The following is a 15,651-nucleotide window of genomic DNA, read 5'->3' as shown; positions in this document are numbered from 1 at the left end:
TTAAAGTGAATTAAAACCTGCTACACTAACACTGCAACTCAGGAAATGCAGTACATTGGAGTGATGTGTCAAACACGATGAAAAAACATTACTAGTAGCCATTCTCAGGCATTCCCGCATAGATTTGAATTTCCTAAATTCCTCTCTGCTTTCTAGCACAGAGCATGACCTTAATCAGTACTAGCAAAACACTTGTGGGAAAGCTCTTCCACCCTCACAGAGATGCATGAAAAACAGACATAAATTTGCATAAATACAGTTACATGTGAGGATTCATATCTCATACATGCAGTCTCTTCAGGACGTAAGCTAGAAACAAACAAGAGCAGGCAGAGGCATTAATGCCAGTATATGTGAACTTGAACTAGATGAAATTTGTGGCAAAGGGGTTTTTTCCATGCCCAAAAGTCTCAACAACTCTAATATTTTGCCAACTTCATAATATCACCTCAGGGAAAAAAAAAAATCTTTTTTTTTTTTCTGAAAAATCACTTTGTAAATGTGTCTGGGTTTATTTCAAAGCATATTTGATTTTGAAATGTATTTTCATTTTTTAAAAAGGTGGTTTTAAATGCTCAAAAATACTAAAATGTTGGTTTTAAAAGTCAAACAAAATATTTTATTAGGCCCAAAGCATTTTCTTCCAAAATTTCCATTCAGCAAAAATGTTTGAAGTTCCTTCTTAAAGTTTTCCAGATCTGCTAGCAAGTCAAAGTCAATACTTAGACAGCTGTAGCATCCACACTGACCAGCTGAAGTCCTGAACATGCTAGAACTAAGCTCATCAGCTTGTTTGCACCTATTCACTTCCTGGCTGTAACTATTCAGTAGAATCAAAGCAGAGAAAAAAGTGTGTCCTAATGACATTTGCTTTCAGTAAGTTCTAAGACTGCTTCTCTCTCACAGGTCAGTTCAGGATCAGTGAAGGTGCATCGGGGATGACATGACACCAACTGGCACACCATGAAGTTCAGTTATGTCTGTTGTATTTTCACCCCACATATGCTACATTATGAAAATTCCATAAGCCTACGAGGATCTTAAGATGCTGCTATAGATTCCAAATGTCATTTATACAGTCTCATTCTAGACACTAAAAGAGCATGATCCTAACCGGACACTATACACCGAATAAATAAATTACAAGACAGATCCAGTCATCAGCTAGACACATACCTTTCTCAAGTCCAGATATTTGATTTTTTAGGTTGTTTCTCTCATGTGCTGCATCAATTTTCTGTTCCTCTGCAGCACGCAGCTTATTCTGGAGAATCTCTCTTGTTTTGTTCAGCTTCGAAATTTCAAGGCGCATCTGAGCCACTTCCTCTTCTCTGGCCTACAGAACAGCAATAAAGAAAGGAGACAGAAAGTATCTACAGAAAGAAAATGCCTCTGTACTTGGTATATACTTATTCCTTTAAATTCAGGAAGCAAAGGTATAAGTGCCATGGGTCACCTGAGAGAAGGTAATTAGCTAGTTTAACAATATTAAAAATAATTTATAGCAAAGCCAGCTAGGGCAAGGAAAATTATGATCCAGTCTTATGCTTTAAGGCTGAAGACGATCAATAAAGAATCCCTAGCTGCAAACCTTGCACAGCACTCCCCAATTAGTCCTGCAGATTAAACATGGGCAGCTCTAATTTCCTTTGAAGTATCAGGGACAGTGACTGCGATAAGAAAGATATCTGTAGTGTGGTCAGATTGCATGTCCCTAATAGCAGGTATCTGTTATCCCTATCTCTTTTATAACCTATGGCTTTAAAGAAAAAGTAAAGCGTAGAGTTCATCTCATTTGCTATGCAATCAGAGGAGAAAATAATCAATCAAAACACTGCATAACTAGTTATGAAGAAACACGACCAATAATCACAACAGAAATGAATCTCCTTCCTTTTAAGAAGCAAATATAACTTCCTCATACAATTCAGTGCCACTGTTAGGCTTTACAGCCATCACAGACTACAGTGTTCAACCTACAGCCTCAGATACTGATTCTGCAAGATGGTGAATCTTACTTATGTGAGTATCCTCTAGGAGAGTGTGAGCATCCTCAGTTCTTACTAACAATAACCTTCAACACACATAAAGTACTTTCACAGTTCAGTGAACACCACAGTGGAGGCACTCAGCATGATGCAGGATGGAACTGCAAGCACAATACCTACAAAAAGGGCATCTCAGATCATGACTGGGGCTCGTAGAAGCTTTAGCAATTGGCTTAATTAGTAACTAAGCATTAAGTTATATTTTGTTTTGTTCCCTGAATTCCATGTGTATGATTCTACAAGTTCCATCAACTTGAAGTTAGGATAAGATCATAGAATTGAAATCTTTCTTTTGGCACTCTAAAGCCCCAAATGAAAGTCACAATCAAACACATTATAAAGTTTTCAACGATGATGGTATTGCTAGAAGGAATGACAAAACCAACTAAGCATTAAGTTATATTTTGTTTTGTTCCCTGAATTCCATGTGTATGATTCTACAAGTTCCATCAACTTGAAGTTAGGATAAGATCATAGAATTGAAATCTTTCTTTTGGCACTCTAAAGCCCCAAATGAAAGTCACAATCAAACACATTGTTTGTAAAGTTTTCAACTATGATGGTATTGCTAGAAGGAACGACAAAACCAGATAATCTGGAAAAGACAGTAACTTGGTTTTCAAATAGGTAAAAAACAATATCCTCCAGTCTGCCTAATAAAAAACAACAGAAAACAAGCTCCTGCCATACAGTTCATTAAGGATCAGAATAATCTGTGTTTTAATGTCAAGGGTTAGTTTTTTAGTTTTCATCATTTTGACTAACAGTTGCCTTTTTATTTAGGTGAATTGATTACACTTGACTAAACCGTGATAATTTTTCTCTATCTGAATGTTTAGTGTTATAACCCCAATGATGGCACAAAATGCAAGATACAGTAGATAGAGTAATAACATCTAACACTTACACATTACTCTTTATCACAAGTGTTCTCAAAGTACCCTAAAAAACATATGCAGGAATCATTTAATCCTTCCCCAGCTGAAACTCACCTGCTTCTGAGTGGTACAAAACAACTATTAAACAATGTAAAGTCAGGCAAGAAAACAATTTATATCAGCAAGTAAACACCATCTTAGTTACATATATTTCATTTCCCAACTGATACTGGGGAACAGGGAATTTTAGTGTTGGAAGCAACTCCCTTCAATGGAAGCTATCCAGGAAACTGTCATCACAATTTATTAAGATTTGTCAAGGGTTTTGGCAACATTCAGATTATGTTAATCACTGTAAGCAAGAAAGTCATTGCTCTTATCTGCAGATCTCACTATCAAAATAACCATCGTGCTTGTTCAAAGTACCATGCATCCTTTATGAACATAATGTATTGAGCAGCTTGGTTTATGTGTTTTAAGGAAGCACAGCTCCTCCAGCAAACAGGTGCTCCACTGTCAGATGACAGGGCTGGCGTCTGCACCATGCTACAGCCACAGAAAGAATAGCATCCAGTGACTGCTAGATCTATTCCTAGAAACTCCTCAGCTGAGTGCCTCAGTACAAGAACTGAGGTCATCCGTGACCCAAGCAGTAAGACCGCCATCAGAGGAACACAGCTGATAGCATACATGCACCTTCTGGTACTTACTTTCAGTTCTGCTGTCTTCTGCTGCATGTCCTGCATCACCTCTTCAAACATCACATTGTGCTGCTCGCTCTCTTGTATGAGCTTACTATTTCTCATCTGTAGTTGCTCAAGTTCCTTACCAGCTTTTTCATTCAAGATCTGTTAGATTAAAGAACAATCCTAGTAATTCTTTTTAATCTCATTATAATATCTATATATACATGAAGGCAGAACCTTCCATCTCCCCAGGAGATAAAAGCTGCTACAGATTGTTGGCTGCTTAAAACCACTCTTCATCGCTGATGAAATTACTAATGTGAAATATGATACATGCTCATATTGACTATGGGAAATGATAATTTCTAATAAATAACTGCCAGTGTAATTTCAAAATTTTCTTTCTGGGAGGAAAAAAATGGAAAACATTTAGCAGGTCTCTCTTGCAGGTGATAGATAAATATTTTACTTCTTGTTAGGCATTTGGCAAGCATCACGTAACACAACGTGCTACACATAATTGCTGAAAATGAGTATGAGATTCAAATTACTTCAATCAGCAGAAGGCAGGGAAGCTCTGTTTCTTAGCAAGCAAATCCTACATTAATATGCTGATTACATTTCTCTGGGTACATGGTTTACTGAGACCAGGACACAGCCATTTTCCTCTCTAATTTGTCATCAGTCAAAAGCCTGCAAGAGGCAGTTTCATGGTTTATGTGGAGAACATATACTTCAATACTGGAGTTGCCAGCCTTGTCTTCTGCTTTATGGGACTTCTCCTAACAGATATTACTCTGTAAGTGAGGAAAGAAAAAGCATCTTATTTTTCACTTCAAGCATTAACATGTGATAAACTGATGAAGTCAATATGTACTATGCCCTTACAAACATTCAAAGTGGAATCTCCCTCTTCTGAACCCCTGCAGAAGCTAAGATAATGTAAAAACAAGGAATACCATCTCCTGTTTTGCAAATGTCAGGATAACACTGTATTTCAGGCGACTTTTTATTGAGGCTTGGCCATGGGTGGGATGAAGCCCATAGTAGCTGCATCGAGCCATCTTCACTGTCTTGCAAGCAAGCCAAACTACCATTCAGTTGAGAAAGAGTAATCCAATGACATTGCAATAGCTGAGTCACTTTCTCTTACAGATCTCTGCTCTGGCTCATGCACAGCTGGATAGCCTGTGTTTTGGACAGCTTATTTGCAAAAGACAATGCAGGGCATCCACAGACACCTTCATGCCAGCACAGGTAACAAAGACAATGCAAAGTCTGATTAATTAGCCTAGACACAGAACTTTATGTGAATTACTGGTTTCCAGGATAGTTTGGACAATTGAATGGCCTTAAAATCTGCTGTTAGAAAGTTTGAAAGGGACTATAAAGAGGAGGAAGAATGGAACAGAACCATGAAACGTAGGTATCCTATTTTAAAAAAATGTGATTGTTCTGGTAGATCATGGAGCTGCCCTCAAAAGCTGCATCAAATGAGTGATATTCAGAGAAAAAATCAAGTCTTCTCCGTAGCTCTTTAGATGAAGTATTTTACTAGTATTCTTTGTTGACAAAAAGTTGTCACAGACACCTACCTTCACAAATTCAGGTACCTGAAGGCGGAAAAAAGCTATAAAAGTAATAAATTTACAAGATACACACAACTCCCAAAGACGTTTCCCTTGAGGTAGGACTGGTTTACAGTGATGAGATCTCTTCTGCCATTTACTGAAATTGCTTCTCTGAGAGTTTCTTAAAGTCAGGGGAAATGGACTGAAAACCTGAAAATTCAAACACTTGCGGAACACTATGTTAGGGCATTTCCAGATAAAGTTTTTAGAAACAGAATGGAAAAAATCAATCAAAAAGGTTTACGAAGACAGTTCTCTGCTCTTTCACGGAAACTCTTCCCCAAGCTTGAGAGGTAGATAAAAATTATTGTGACAGTCAAGAAAGAAGGGGTTGGAGGTAAAATGACTTTTTTACCAATGCCACAACAGTCAATCCGTGGCAAAACTGGCAATATACATCAGAAGTTCAACCTGGCAGTCTCCTGTTACTATCATTAGATCATCCATGCTTTTCATAGACTGTGTCTCATTTGCTGTGATCTTTCCAAGGCCATCTCTAACGATATCATTGTGATCCACCACTGGTTTCTGTGAAATCTATCTGAAATCTTCCAGCATGCTTTACATATTTATTTATTAGTAAACTAATATTTATATTAAAATAATTATTTGCTAAAAGTTATTGATTTAAAATAATCTCCCTTTCCCCTCAAGAAATTCCATTTTCTTCTTATTTTAACAGCTTAGACCTCATGCATACAGTGTACCATGTACCCTACCTTCTGCTCTTTTAGGTGCTGTTCCATTTTCAGTTGTTCCTCTTTATTCCTCTGTATATCTTTCTGTAAATTCTTTATCTCAGTTTGCTTATCATCCATTTCAGCTAGAAGATTTTTCAGCTCCTTCTCTAGTTTTTCCTTCTTTCGAGCCTCTCGTGTTACCTCATTCTGTTGCACCTGGATGTCTTGCTGAAGCTGTAACAACAGAAAAGACAAAGGTTTTAAGTTCTGCTGCCTCTTATTCAGGAAAACAAGGCCTCTCACCTCTCTTTTCACTATGCTTAATTTTTAAAACAAGAGTTTCTATATTAGTGTACCCACTACTACATGTAATATGCCAGATCTTCTCAGTTCTCTACATTAGGGAACCTATTCATTGATGACAAGAATTTATTAAGCACCAGTCAGTTCATCCGCACAGAAGAACTTGACACAATTCAGGCAAAAAAGCATTCCTCTGGAGATGCAGTGGCACAAATGTGTTTTTGGTTGTAAGTTACTTGTAAAGGGGTACTTTCTGCATGCAGCATTAAAACTAATTAGGGCTTGATATTGTATTGCAAGGATTTTTATTTTTCTGTCTCACCAGCAGAAACACTTATTATACTGATATTCAAGGAAAGAGAGAGATGTCAGACCAGTGTTCATTTTCACAACTGCTATCAATCTTCTGTTCTCAAAATTCCTCTGTGGGAACTTTGAAAGAGGAGCTTCCTTTCATATATAATAGACTTGTCTTGTGACTTCTGCTCCCTCCCTCCCCAAAAATGTGATGGAGCAGAATCAGCAGAGAGGAGACACAGGGGGTTGATCCACATGGAAATTTTCAGTTCAGCCAGGGACCAGCAATTGTAAGATGTTCTTTGCTTGAAGTTTCCTCTTCTTCTGTGCCCACAGATGAAAAGTTGCCAGAACAGACGGGGTCTTTGACAGGATCTTCAGAAAGACATTGTCATTTAAGCAGTCTGAAGTAAAGAATAATTTCTCCAGAACTGGGAGAATGGGGGGTAGTTACAAATGCTGTAACTATCCTGTAAATTTAAGGGCTAATAAAGTGAGTATCAGAAGATTAAAGCTGGCAATATTCAGTAAGTTTTGATGGGAGTTTCAATCCTCTCTCTTTTCTCCCATGCCCACAATTCTGTCAGAAAAGCAAAGATTTATGTTGTCTTGTAATACACTCCCAGCCATCTGCTTTAGAAACAGATGCTGTGCACAAAACCTAGAATGATCATTACTTTCCTATATGTGATTAATAAAAACCTGTAAATCAAATGCTGCTTCTATCTCTTCTCTGTTCTTTAAGTGTTCTTTTCTGCTTTTCTTTTCTCCTGTTGTCTTGCTCCAGCCCCTATTTATATTCTGCTTTAAATTCTTTCATTCCTCATTATTTTGTTTTTATATTTTATGTATCAGAGTTCTGCATCCCATTTTCCATTCTTTTCTACTTTCTCTCCATTCAGTGGCTATACTATTGATCCTCAGTCTTCTGTATCTCTAGCTTCTATACGCATTTAAAGGAAGCTATACAGATTGATCAGTAAAGTAAAACTGTCTACTCAGATGGTCAGGAAAACAGAAAACCTAACCTAAAGAGGAGACAAAAAAAGTAAAGCTGAGATGGAATATGACTGCTCTTTACAGACAGTGGTGAGGTGAAAAATTATTTAAGCTGAGAAACAGTAGGCAGGAATCAGTGTGAAGAAAAGTAGGAGGTCTCTAACCATAGAAAAGTGATGTTCTAGAAAAGCTTCCCATTAAAAAAGCAGGGGAGGAAATAGTTTAATTAGCTTTGAAGTCAGAATTTGATACATTCTTAAAAATGATGGTAGGCACCATATGGCAACCACTGCCAACAGCAAGGGACCTAGGATCTCTATTCCAGGTCTACATTCCAAATGGTTCTTTGGAAGCATAAGGATTTACAATGCAGAAAAGTCCCTGACATCTCCAGTATGAAAGGTAACAATGATTCTGGAAAAGGAACCTTGGCCTCATTCAGGCAATTGGGAAGCTATGGAAGCAGCTGGTACATGACATTACACTTTGCAAAGGACATAACCTAGGAGTAGAGAAAAACATAAAAGTCATTCACAATAGACTCCTTTCTGAGCACTCCTGAAAATGTTTGAGGTGTGAAAGAACAGGTAGTAGCATACTAGTCAAAGGAGATCAATTGCAAGTGTGGAGAATGGTTAAGGATAAAGCCTAGAATCACCACCTGGTGATCTGTACTGACCTGCATAATGGATTGATCTGCCTCATTTTTTGCCTTCTCTGTAGCCTGCTGCTGTTCTGTGGCTTGAGTTAGACTTTGACGTAACTCCACAACTTCTGACAACAGTTGGTCTCGCTCCTTTGTTATCTCTTCTTTATATTTTAGCAAATCCCGGATACTGGAAGCAAGGAAATAATAGCCAGGCAGTGTCACAGGCCATTTCTGTTCTTCCTGCTATGCCAGACCAAGATCTTTTGTGAGAAACAGCAGTTTTAAAGTAATCTGTTTCATTTTAAACTCCTCTTGGATTAAGGCTCTGCTGGTCAATTGAGTTATATGCTGTCTACTGTGGATGCAGGCACCATCAACATAAGTAGCCTTAAAGCTAACCTAGTCCAATAAATCACTCTTTCTTGTTATATCACACCTCATGGATATGAAGAAACCTTTGGTTTCCCAAAAAGGTATCAGGGAACAAAATTCCTTTTCCTCTGCCTATTGCGAAATTACTAGGGGACCAAAAATGTCACATTGTTGTAACCAGTCTCTCTGTAGCTTACCTGACTGGGCACCTAACTAAGTTATGTCTTATAGTACCTAATGTAAGAATAAACCAGTCTCCCTTGTTTGGATGCATTTTCAATCTGAAAGAAAGTCGAAGCAGTGCGGCTTCAAGCTCAACCTTAAAAACCAGCCTTCTAGTTCTAAAAGACTAAAGCACTTTCAGCCCTATAGGGCTGAAAACCTCCAAAGGAGTTGTCTAGTCCCCTTGTCACTGGACAAAGTATTTAAGCATGGAACTAGAGGGAAATACAGAAGGAACTTTAAGAAGAGATTTTAATTAGGCAGGTCTCAGCAGCCTGGGCAGCAGCTGGAAACAGTAAGCAGCTCCTGGCTCTTGCAGGAAAATGCTACAAGCAGCCACAGAGAGCTGCTTTCAGAGAGTTATGCTGGGGGAAGGCTTAATGACCAAGCATTTAAATCCAAGGAAACCTGTTACACAGGCCCAGAACATTTCAGGGACAAAAGGTGAAGGAGTGGATTTTTCATGCCTTCAGGTGGTTTATGTGCTGGCAAATTCCTTCGAAGGGAAATGTTTGAGCACACTAAAGGCCTTGCTCACAGTAAGTCTTGTTTATGCAGCCTGGGTATGCAGTGCATGGGGAGATGAGCATGGCTTATACATAACCTGAATGCTTATCATAAATAAATACCTTACATAGTGTGGGAATTTTAGGCCAGACCCAGCTGGGCGAACCACCAGCAATCTCCACAGAAAGTGCACAAGCCAGTATATTTATCTCATCTTTGAATTTAGACTTCAACTTACAGCATAAGCACAGTCTAAGGATTTGATACTACAAACACTAGCTTTTAGAGGGCTTTTGAGCAGCTCCTGAGGATCATTATTATTTGCACACTGCAGCAGCCAGAGGCTCCACCTGACACTAAGTCCCTCTATGCACAGGTGTTCAGTAAAAAAAACCCACAGTCTTGAAAGTATGTAAATACAAAATACAAACAAGAATACAAACAGTGATCATGCCTTATAACAAAGCTGGGAACAGAAATCAAGTCTCCTGCTTCCTTGACTTATCTACTTGACCCTGCTGCCACCACATGTAAAATCTTGACAGGATCCTATTCTCAAAGACAGAGTATGTTGAAATGCTAGTCAGATAAAACAATACGACAGATACTGAGAAAGTGCATAATATTGATTTTTATTTGATCTCCCAGCTTAATCCAACACTGAATGAACTTGTTCAGAGACTGATTCTGTACTTGCTTACTGCATAAACATGTGGACCAATAAATGTGCACTCCTGAGAAAAGTAAAAGGCAGGAAAGACATCTCTTTCTGGTTCCCAGTGTCTTTGTAGTGTGTAAATGGCTAAACAAGGTGTAGAATGACAGAAAATAAGATCAGGATTTCCCCCTCGCTGAGAAAAACTTACTTGTGGTCTTGTCCTAGGGATGCTCCAGATCCTTGCTCCACTGAACTAGTGAGGCGTGCAATTTCCTCTTGCAGTGAAGCAATCTTTTTCTTTGCTCTCTGCTCCTTCTCATAGGCTGTATCCACCATTTTCCAGGCCCTGTCAATCTCCTAGGAATGAAATTGAAAACAATTACACAAATTAAATTGTGTTGAAAATGAACAACAAATTAATTGCCTTGTATTTTGGTTAACTAAGAAAATGGATTTTCATGCCTTTTCATGCTTAGATTCACAATAGTTTTCCACACCAGGTGTGTTTTCTTTTGTATGAGGGCATAGCAAACATTTTGAGCTATGTTAATTTACACCACAAAAGCTTTAATACATTTTCCTTAACACACAGATTGGAACATTATCAAATCTCACTCTATGAGGTTTTGGTCATGTCAGACCTACTAACACCTAAAAATTTACTGAAAATTCAGTGCCCACAAAGGTACTACCTGCTTAAATAGCTCACTTATGTCTGTACAAATGTTATTAGCTGTTATGACAATGAACATTCAATTCGATTTGGATGAGAAAAAGATGGTACTCTGGGCTTTTCTCCTCCTTTGTTCATTTTCATCTGTGAGGACCTAGTGTATTTTTATTTTAACTATATATTTAGACAAGCTACAATTCTTATGCCAAATTTCAGCACAGGGACTTACTTTAATGACAGGCTCATGAGCCTCTTACAAGCCCAGGGTTGATATCCACAAATGGGATAGAACAGGATAGGGGAGGAAGGTTCACTCAATTTTTCTAACTTCCTCTGTATCTCTCTCCTTTGAATCAGATCCTTAAGAATCACAGAGCAGGTTTATTCCTTGCCAGGTTCAAACCAAGCTCTTACCAGTTCTAGAATCCCGTGCTAAAAAAAAAATGAGTAAATTCAGAAAGTGGCTGGACTGGAAGAAAAGTTCCCAAAGACTCAGTAAATAATGAAGACACTACTTTTGACACTAGAAGTCCCTGAGCTGCAAATCACAGCATGATGTCCTCTCCCACGCTCTTTTCTCAGCTGGCGCCTGGTGGAGTCCTGGACTTGATGGACATGTACAGATTTAGACTCCTAGTGTGGCTGTGCAGCTCTATATTAGCTCTAGGGTCTCCCCAGGCAGAGCCGGATAGCAGCATCATTACATCAGGCCATAATATGCCTTTCAACTGCTACTTGCATCATATGAAAATGGGACAGGGAAAAAAAATTGAAAACACCTCCAACATGAAGAATATAAAATAATTTCATTTATATCAGATTGTTTACAGCAGTTCTTTATTGAAATTAACATCTCTGGTTCTAAAAGAACCCCATTTAACATTAAACTCAAAATGATGACACCTATACGATGGTATATTAATATATTTATTGAACTCTTTAAAATCAAATGTAGTACTTAGCTGTTTACTGCCTAAATTAAAAATTGAAGCTATTAAACCAGCAGAAGTAACAGGCTACTAGAATGTGCTGAAATGATAACACAAAATATAACATCTGTGGCCTCTTCAAACCAGAGAGGGAATACATTTTCCTTTTATTTATTCATCTGGTTCAGCATATCCGAATTTGAGAAACCATCTGGAACTTAAAGATCAGGAATGTTTGCTCTTCTTTTTTTTTCTCAACCTATTAAAAAAGTCAGGCAGAGGACTTTACTTGTTCAGAAATACTGAAGGAGATTATAGTCAATTAAATTCACTACCGAAAACCAGTATTTTCATTACTCAGTAAATTACTTAGTTCAAAATGTAGTTCAAAAGATGTGCTTTTCACTTCTGCACCAAGCATATTTAAACAGGTTTAAATATTAAAGTCAACTTTTGGTTTATACATTTTGAGTTCTAATTTCCATTCAAATGCTGCAATGATCACACAGAAAGTATTAAGTATCATCTGGTAAATATTAAATTTTCCATTCATTATTATCTTACATAAAAATGTTCAATTATGAAATTTAAATAAATGCACACTAGGCTGAAATAACAGCATGAAGATATAGTGTATCATCTTGACTGGCAGAAAAGCATAAAATATAGCTGTAAATAAACATGTTTCAGATTTGACAACCAATAAGAGGCAACCAACCTTTCTCTAGAAAAATGCAAATGGAAAATAAGATTAAAGCTGATTACTTAAATCAAAGCTTCCTGCTGGCTGATTAGACTGTGATTAAAATTGGTGAATTAAATCATTATGATTGGAGTTTTGGGGGATAGAACTGGTGAATAAAATCAATATGACCTCTGAGAGGTCTTACTGGCTTCAGTGAGTAGTTTGTTCTGGTGAGTATTCACAGCAGTGATCCCTGGAGCCAGTGAGGCCATTCGGATACGCAGTGATTTCAGATCACCCCAGGCTGCGCTTTTTGAACTTTATCTTGCTTTTGATGGGTAAAAACAATGTTATTGAATTTGTATCGATAAAATCAATTTTGATCAGTAAAGTTAGCAGGCACAGATGATGGCCCCATTAATAAGCAAAATCTAAATAAGAATTTGCTACAGACTTTAGCATCAGCAAAACTGGGCTTCTCTGTAGTTGTTTCTTGGTTGTGTCTTTCACCTTGAATTCAACAGATTTCACCTTCATCAACAGATTGCTTCCTTCAACTTCAAAAGTAAAAAGGAGGAAAATTTTGCTGGTGGAAGCCTTCATTGCAAAAATATTCACATTATTTTTCAGTGGAGAGGGGAACCGAAAGAATGCAGTGTGTCAGCATCACTGGGTAATTGCAGTACATGGCTAGGTAGGTAACTTGCATTGCAATCTGTGTATAGTTAAAGACAGAAGTACACTGGATGTTTGCAGTTAGAATCATCCGAAAGTTTTGTGGAGAAGTACTGGAACTCTGGAAATTGTGAAGCAGAATTCAGAAATGTGACTGCCTTAATTTCTTTTCATTAAGTACCCCAAAAGATCACATCAGTTTCACTGCTCAGAAACTGCTAATTACTGAAATGCTTTCTTAGTGTATTGGATTGATCCCCCTGGAAATTGAAAACTTGGTAATTCCAAGCAGGGCAATATCAGCTCCTATAAATTCCCATTCCATCATTCTTGCCGTGCAACCCTGTGGATCAGTATCTCTATCAATGAAAAAAGAGAACTGCATTCCCTTCATGTCCAGCTTGACCCTTTGCTCCTTTGATGACTGTAAACAGCAGACTGCTATGTTCGGTTTATTAAAACTATAAACCAGAGCACTAAGCAACCATCAGGCAGTTAACAGCTATTGATTATCAGTGGCCTGGGTCCTACCAGCCCCTGATCTGTGTAGTTAACCCCTGTCCTACTTATCCTACTGGTTACAACCAAGCTTCACATGGAGAAAAATTTTGCTTCTGCAGCTTTTATTTGTCTATGAAACAATGACCTAGAAGAGGAAAGTTGTGCACCTGTAACCCTGATGATCTATCAGATCACCAAGATTTAGGGCCTTAATTTGAAGGAGCTATTCCATTTTGACAGGAACACCCCCACCAGGATTCTCCTAGCTTTTATAAATAATGAAACAGAGGAACAGATTGTTTGTTTAATTTAGCACTGAAGAATATTATCTTCGCTATTTTACCACTTGAACTTGCCTCATCACTTGCCTTGGACACTCACAAAACACATTGTTTGAATGTTAGTAAAACTGTAGTGAAATACTACAGCTGTAATGGAACTTCCCTTCAGAAAGGAGAATAATGTGGAATACGAAGGGTATACCAAATAAACTCCCAAAACATAACATTTAAACATTTTAAACAACATCCAAGTAATTCCTGAATGTTTAAGGGGAAGACTAATTCTTATAACCAAACTGAAAAAGTGTCAGTGCTCTCTTCTTGGCCCACAGAAAACCACTAGAATTGATACTTTGCCTGAGCTTCAAATCAGCTGCTGAAACTGGAGGCTCTTATTTTTCCTACTCTTCCCCTCCCCAGTTTTATGACATTACTAAGACAATGCCTTCTCAGCTTGGGAACATCTTGAAGGATTGTCTCTGCTACTGTTCACAAAGTCTTGCCATGTAATAGCAGAAAGAAAATTAAAAGGATCGCTGTGGTTCCTGACACCCACCTACTAGGTTTTGCTTAGCAGCAATGAAAAACAACAAGATTTTCTATGGAGTTTTCCTCCTCCTCCTTGAGAGTACCATGGGCTTGCAGGCTGCAGTCATAGGATGACAGCATCCTATTTCTATTTACTCTGAGTGTTATCTTCTTAATAATTATAAGGACAAGAAACTTCATTTCAAAGAACTTTTATTTATGTAGTGCTCATAGATCACTCTGGATTGTTAGACTGAATTTACTTTATTGGAACAAATCACTTGATTGTAAGGCATTGAGGTTTCTCAACTAACCACTAAATTAAAGCCTGTTCAGGTACCACAGCGTAAGTTTTTGTAAAGAGTTCGAAACACAGTCTTCTGATCATTTGGCAGCTTTATGTTTCTGCTAGTCAAACTTCACTGTAAGGCTAAAAACGTTGACTGTTTTTAGCAAGTCACACTCTTTGACTCGACAGAGTTCAAATCAATAATAACAAAGAACACATCAGACTAAATTGATAAAATCACATTGAAATGCTCTAAAGGATCCCTTTAGAAAAAAAATAAAACCACGTTTATTTATGTGGGTTGATGGCACTTCCCTGGTCTACAATCTGTATTTCAGCAAATAAGTAATTTTTTTTTTATGTTCTGGCAGCAGCTGACATCCAAGCAGCCCTTCGGAAATACTAATGAATCAAAAACCGTGTATTAAGTTGAAAATGTGCTATTTTACAGAGGGAAAGTTTAAACAAAATTATTAGTGCGTACTTGAAAGCTGATAAAGTTGGTTTAGTGCAAATAAACACGGAATTTGACTGAGACCTGTAAAACATACCAGGCTGAAGAAAAAAAGCGATTGATTGCACAGCAGAGGTTAAAGAACTGGAGATGCCAGCTCTATACTTAGTCCTCCAGCTAGTTCTCTACATAAAAGAGCGTTCTTATAGATACTTCTCTTACTACCATGCTTTTCTTTAACAATTTCAGATCATTTTTAATTCTATTCAAAACATTACCGTCTTCATTGATGATATAGTTCCCCGATCATCTTTAGAGAGCTTTGTGAGCGTAGCTACTTTAGATGAATTCACCACAAGCTCAGCATTCAGGTTCCTGCATTTCTCCATGAGACGCTTTTCATTTTCATGAGACTTCTTCAGAATAGTATGGAGCTTCTCGTATTCTATTTGGAATTTTTCCAGAGCTTTATCTCCCTTAAGGTGATTGATGACATCTTGGAAGTCTTTTTCCAGTGCTTCAAATGCATTTTCATCTAGATATGGTTTGCAAGACTGAATGAAATGAAATAGATAATCAAGACATAGGAGGAATTTAACATCTCACAACCCCATGTCATGGTTTAACCCCAAGCCTGCAACTAAGTACCATGCAGTGCTCACTCACTCCCCCCAATCCCAGTGGGATGGGGAGGAGAATCAGAAAA

At 37.9% G+C, this 15,651-nt stretch overlaps 1 protein-coding gene across 1 annotated transcript in view; it reads right to left on the bottom strand.

The window, feature by feature from the left end:
- Positions 1-15,478, bottom strand: part of CFAP58 (cilia and flagella associated protein 58) — a 57,854-nt gene extending 42,376 nt beyond the window's left edge. The window contains exons 1-6 of the mRNA XM_010022778.1: positions 15,224-15,478; positions 10,139-10,287; positions 8,202-8,358; positions 5,963-6,157; positions 3,637-3,774; positions 1,177-1,336 (exon numbers count right to left, since the gene is read on the bottom strand). Coding sequence (XP_010021080.1) covers positions 1,177-1,336; positions 3,637-3,774; positions 5,963-6,157; positions 8,202-8,358; positions 10,139-10,287; positions 15,224-15,334 — 910 coding nt within the window. The 5' untranslated portion in view covers positions 15,335-15,478. The remainder of the gene's footprint in view (positions 1-1,176; positions 1,337-3,636; positions 3,775-5,962; positions 6,158-8,201; positions 8,359-10,138; positions 10,288-15,223) is intronic.
- Between the last annotated feature and the right edge of the window lie 173 nt (positions 15,479-15,651).

This window comes from Nestor notabilis, unplaced genomic scaffold (genome assembly GCF_000696875.1).
Source record: "Nestor notabilis isolate BGI_N333 unplaced genomic scaffold, ASM69687v1 scaffold661, whole genome shotgun sequence".
Lineage (NCBI taxonomy): Eukaryota > Metazoa > Chordata > Aves > Psittaciformes > Psittacidae > Nestor > Nestor notabilis.
Note: the sequence above shows the minus strand (reverse complement) of the source record. Positions and strands in the feature narration are given on the sequence as shown.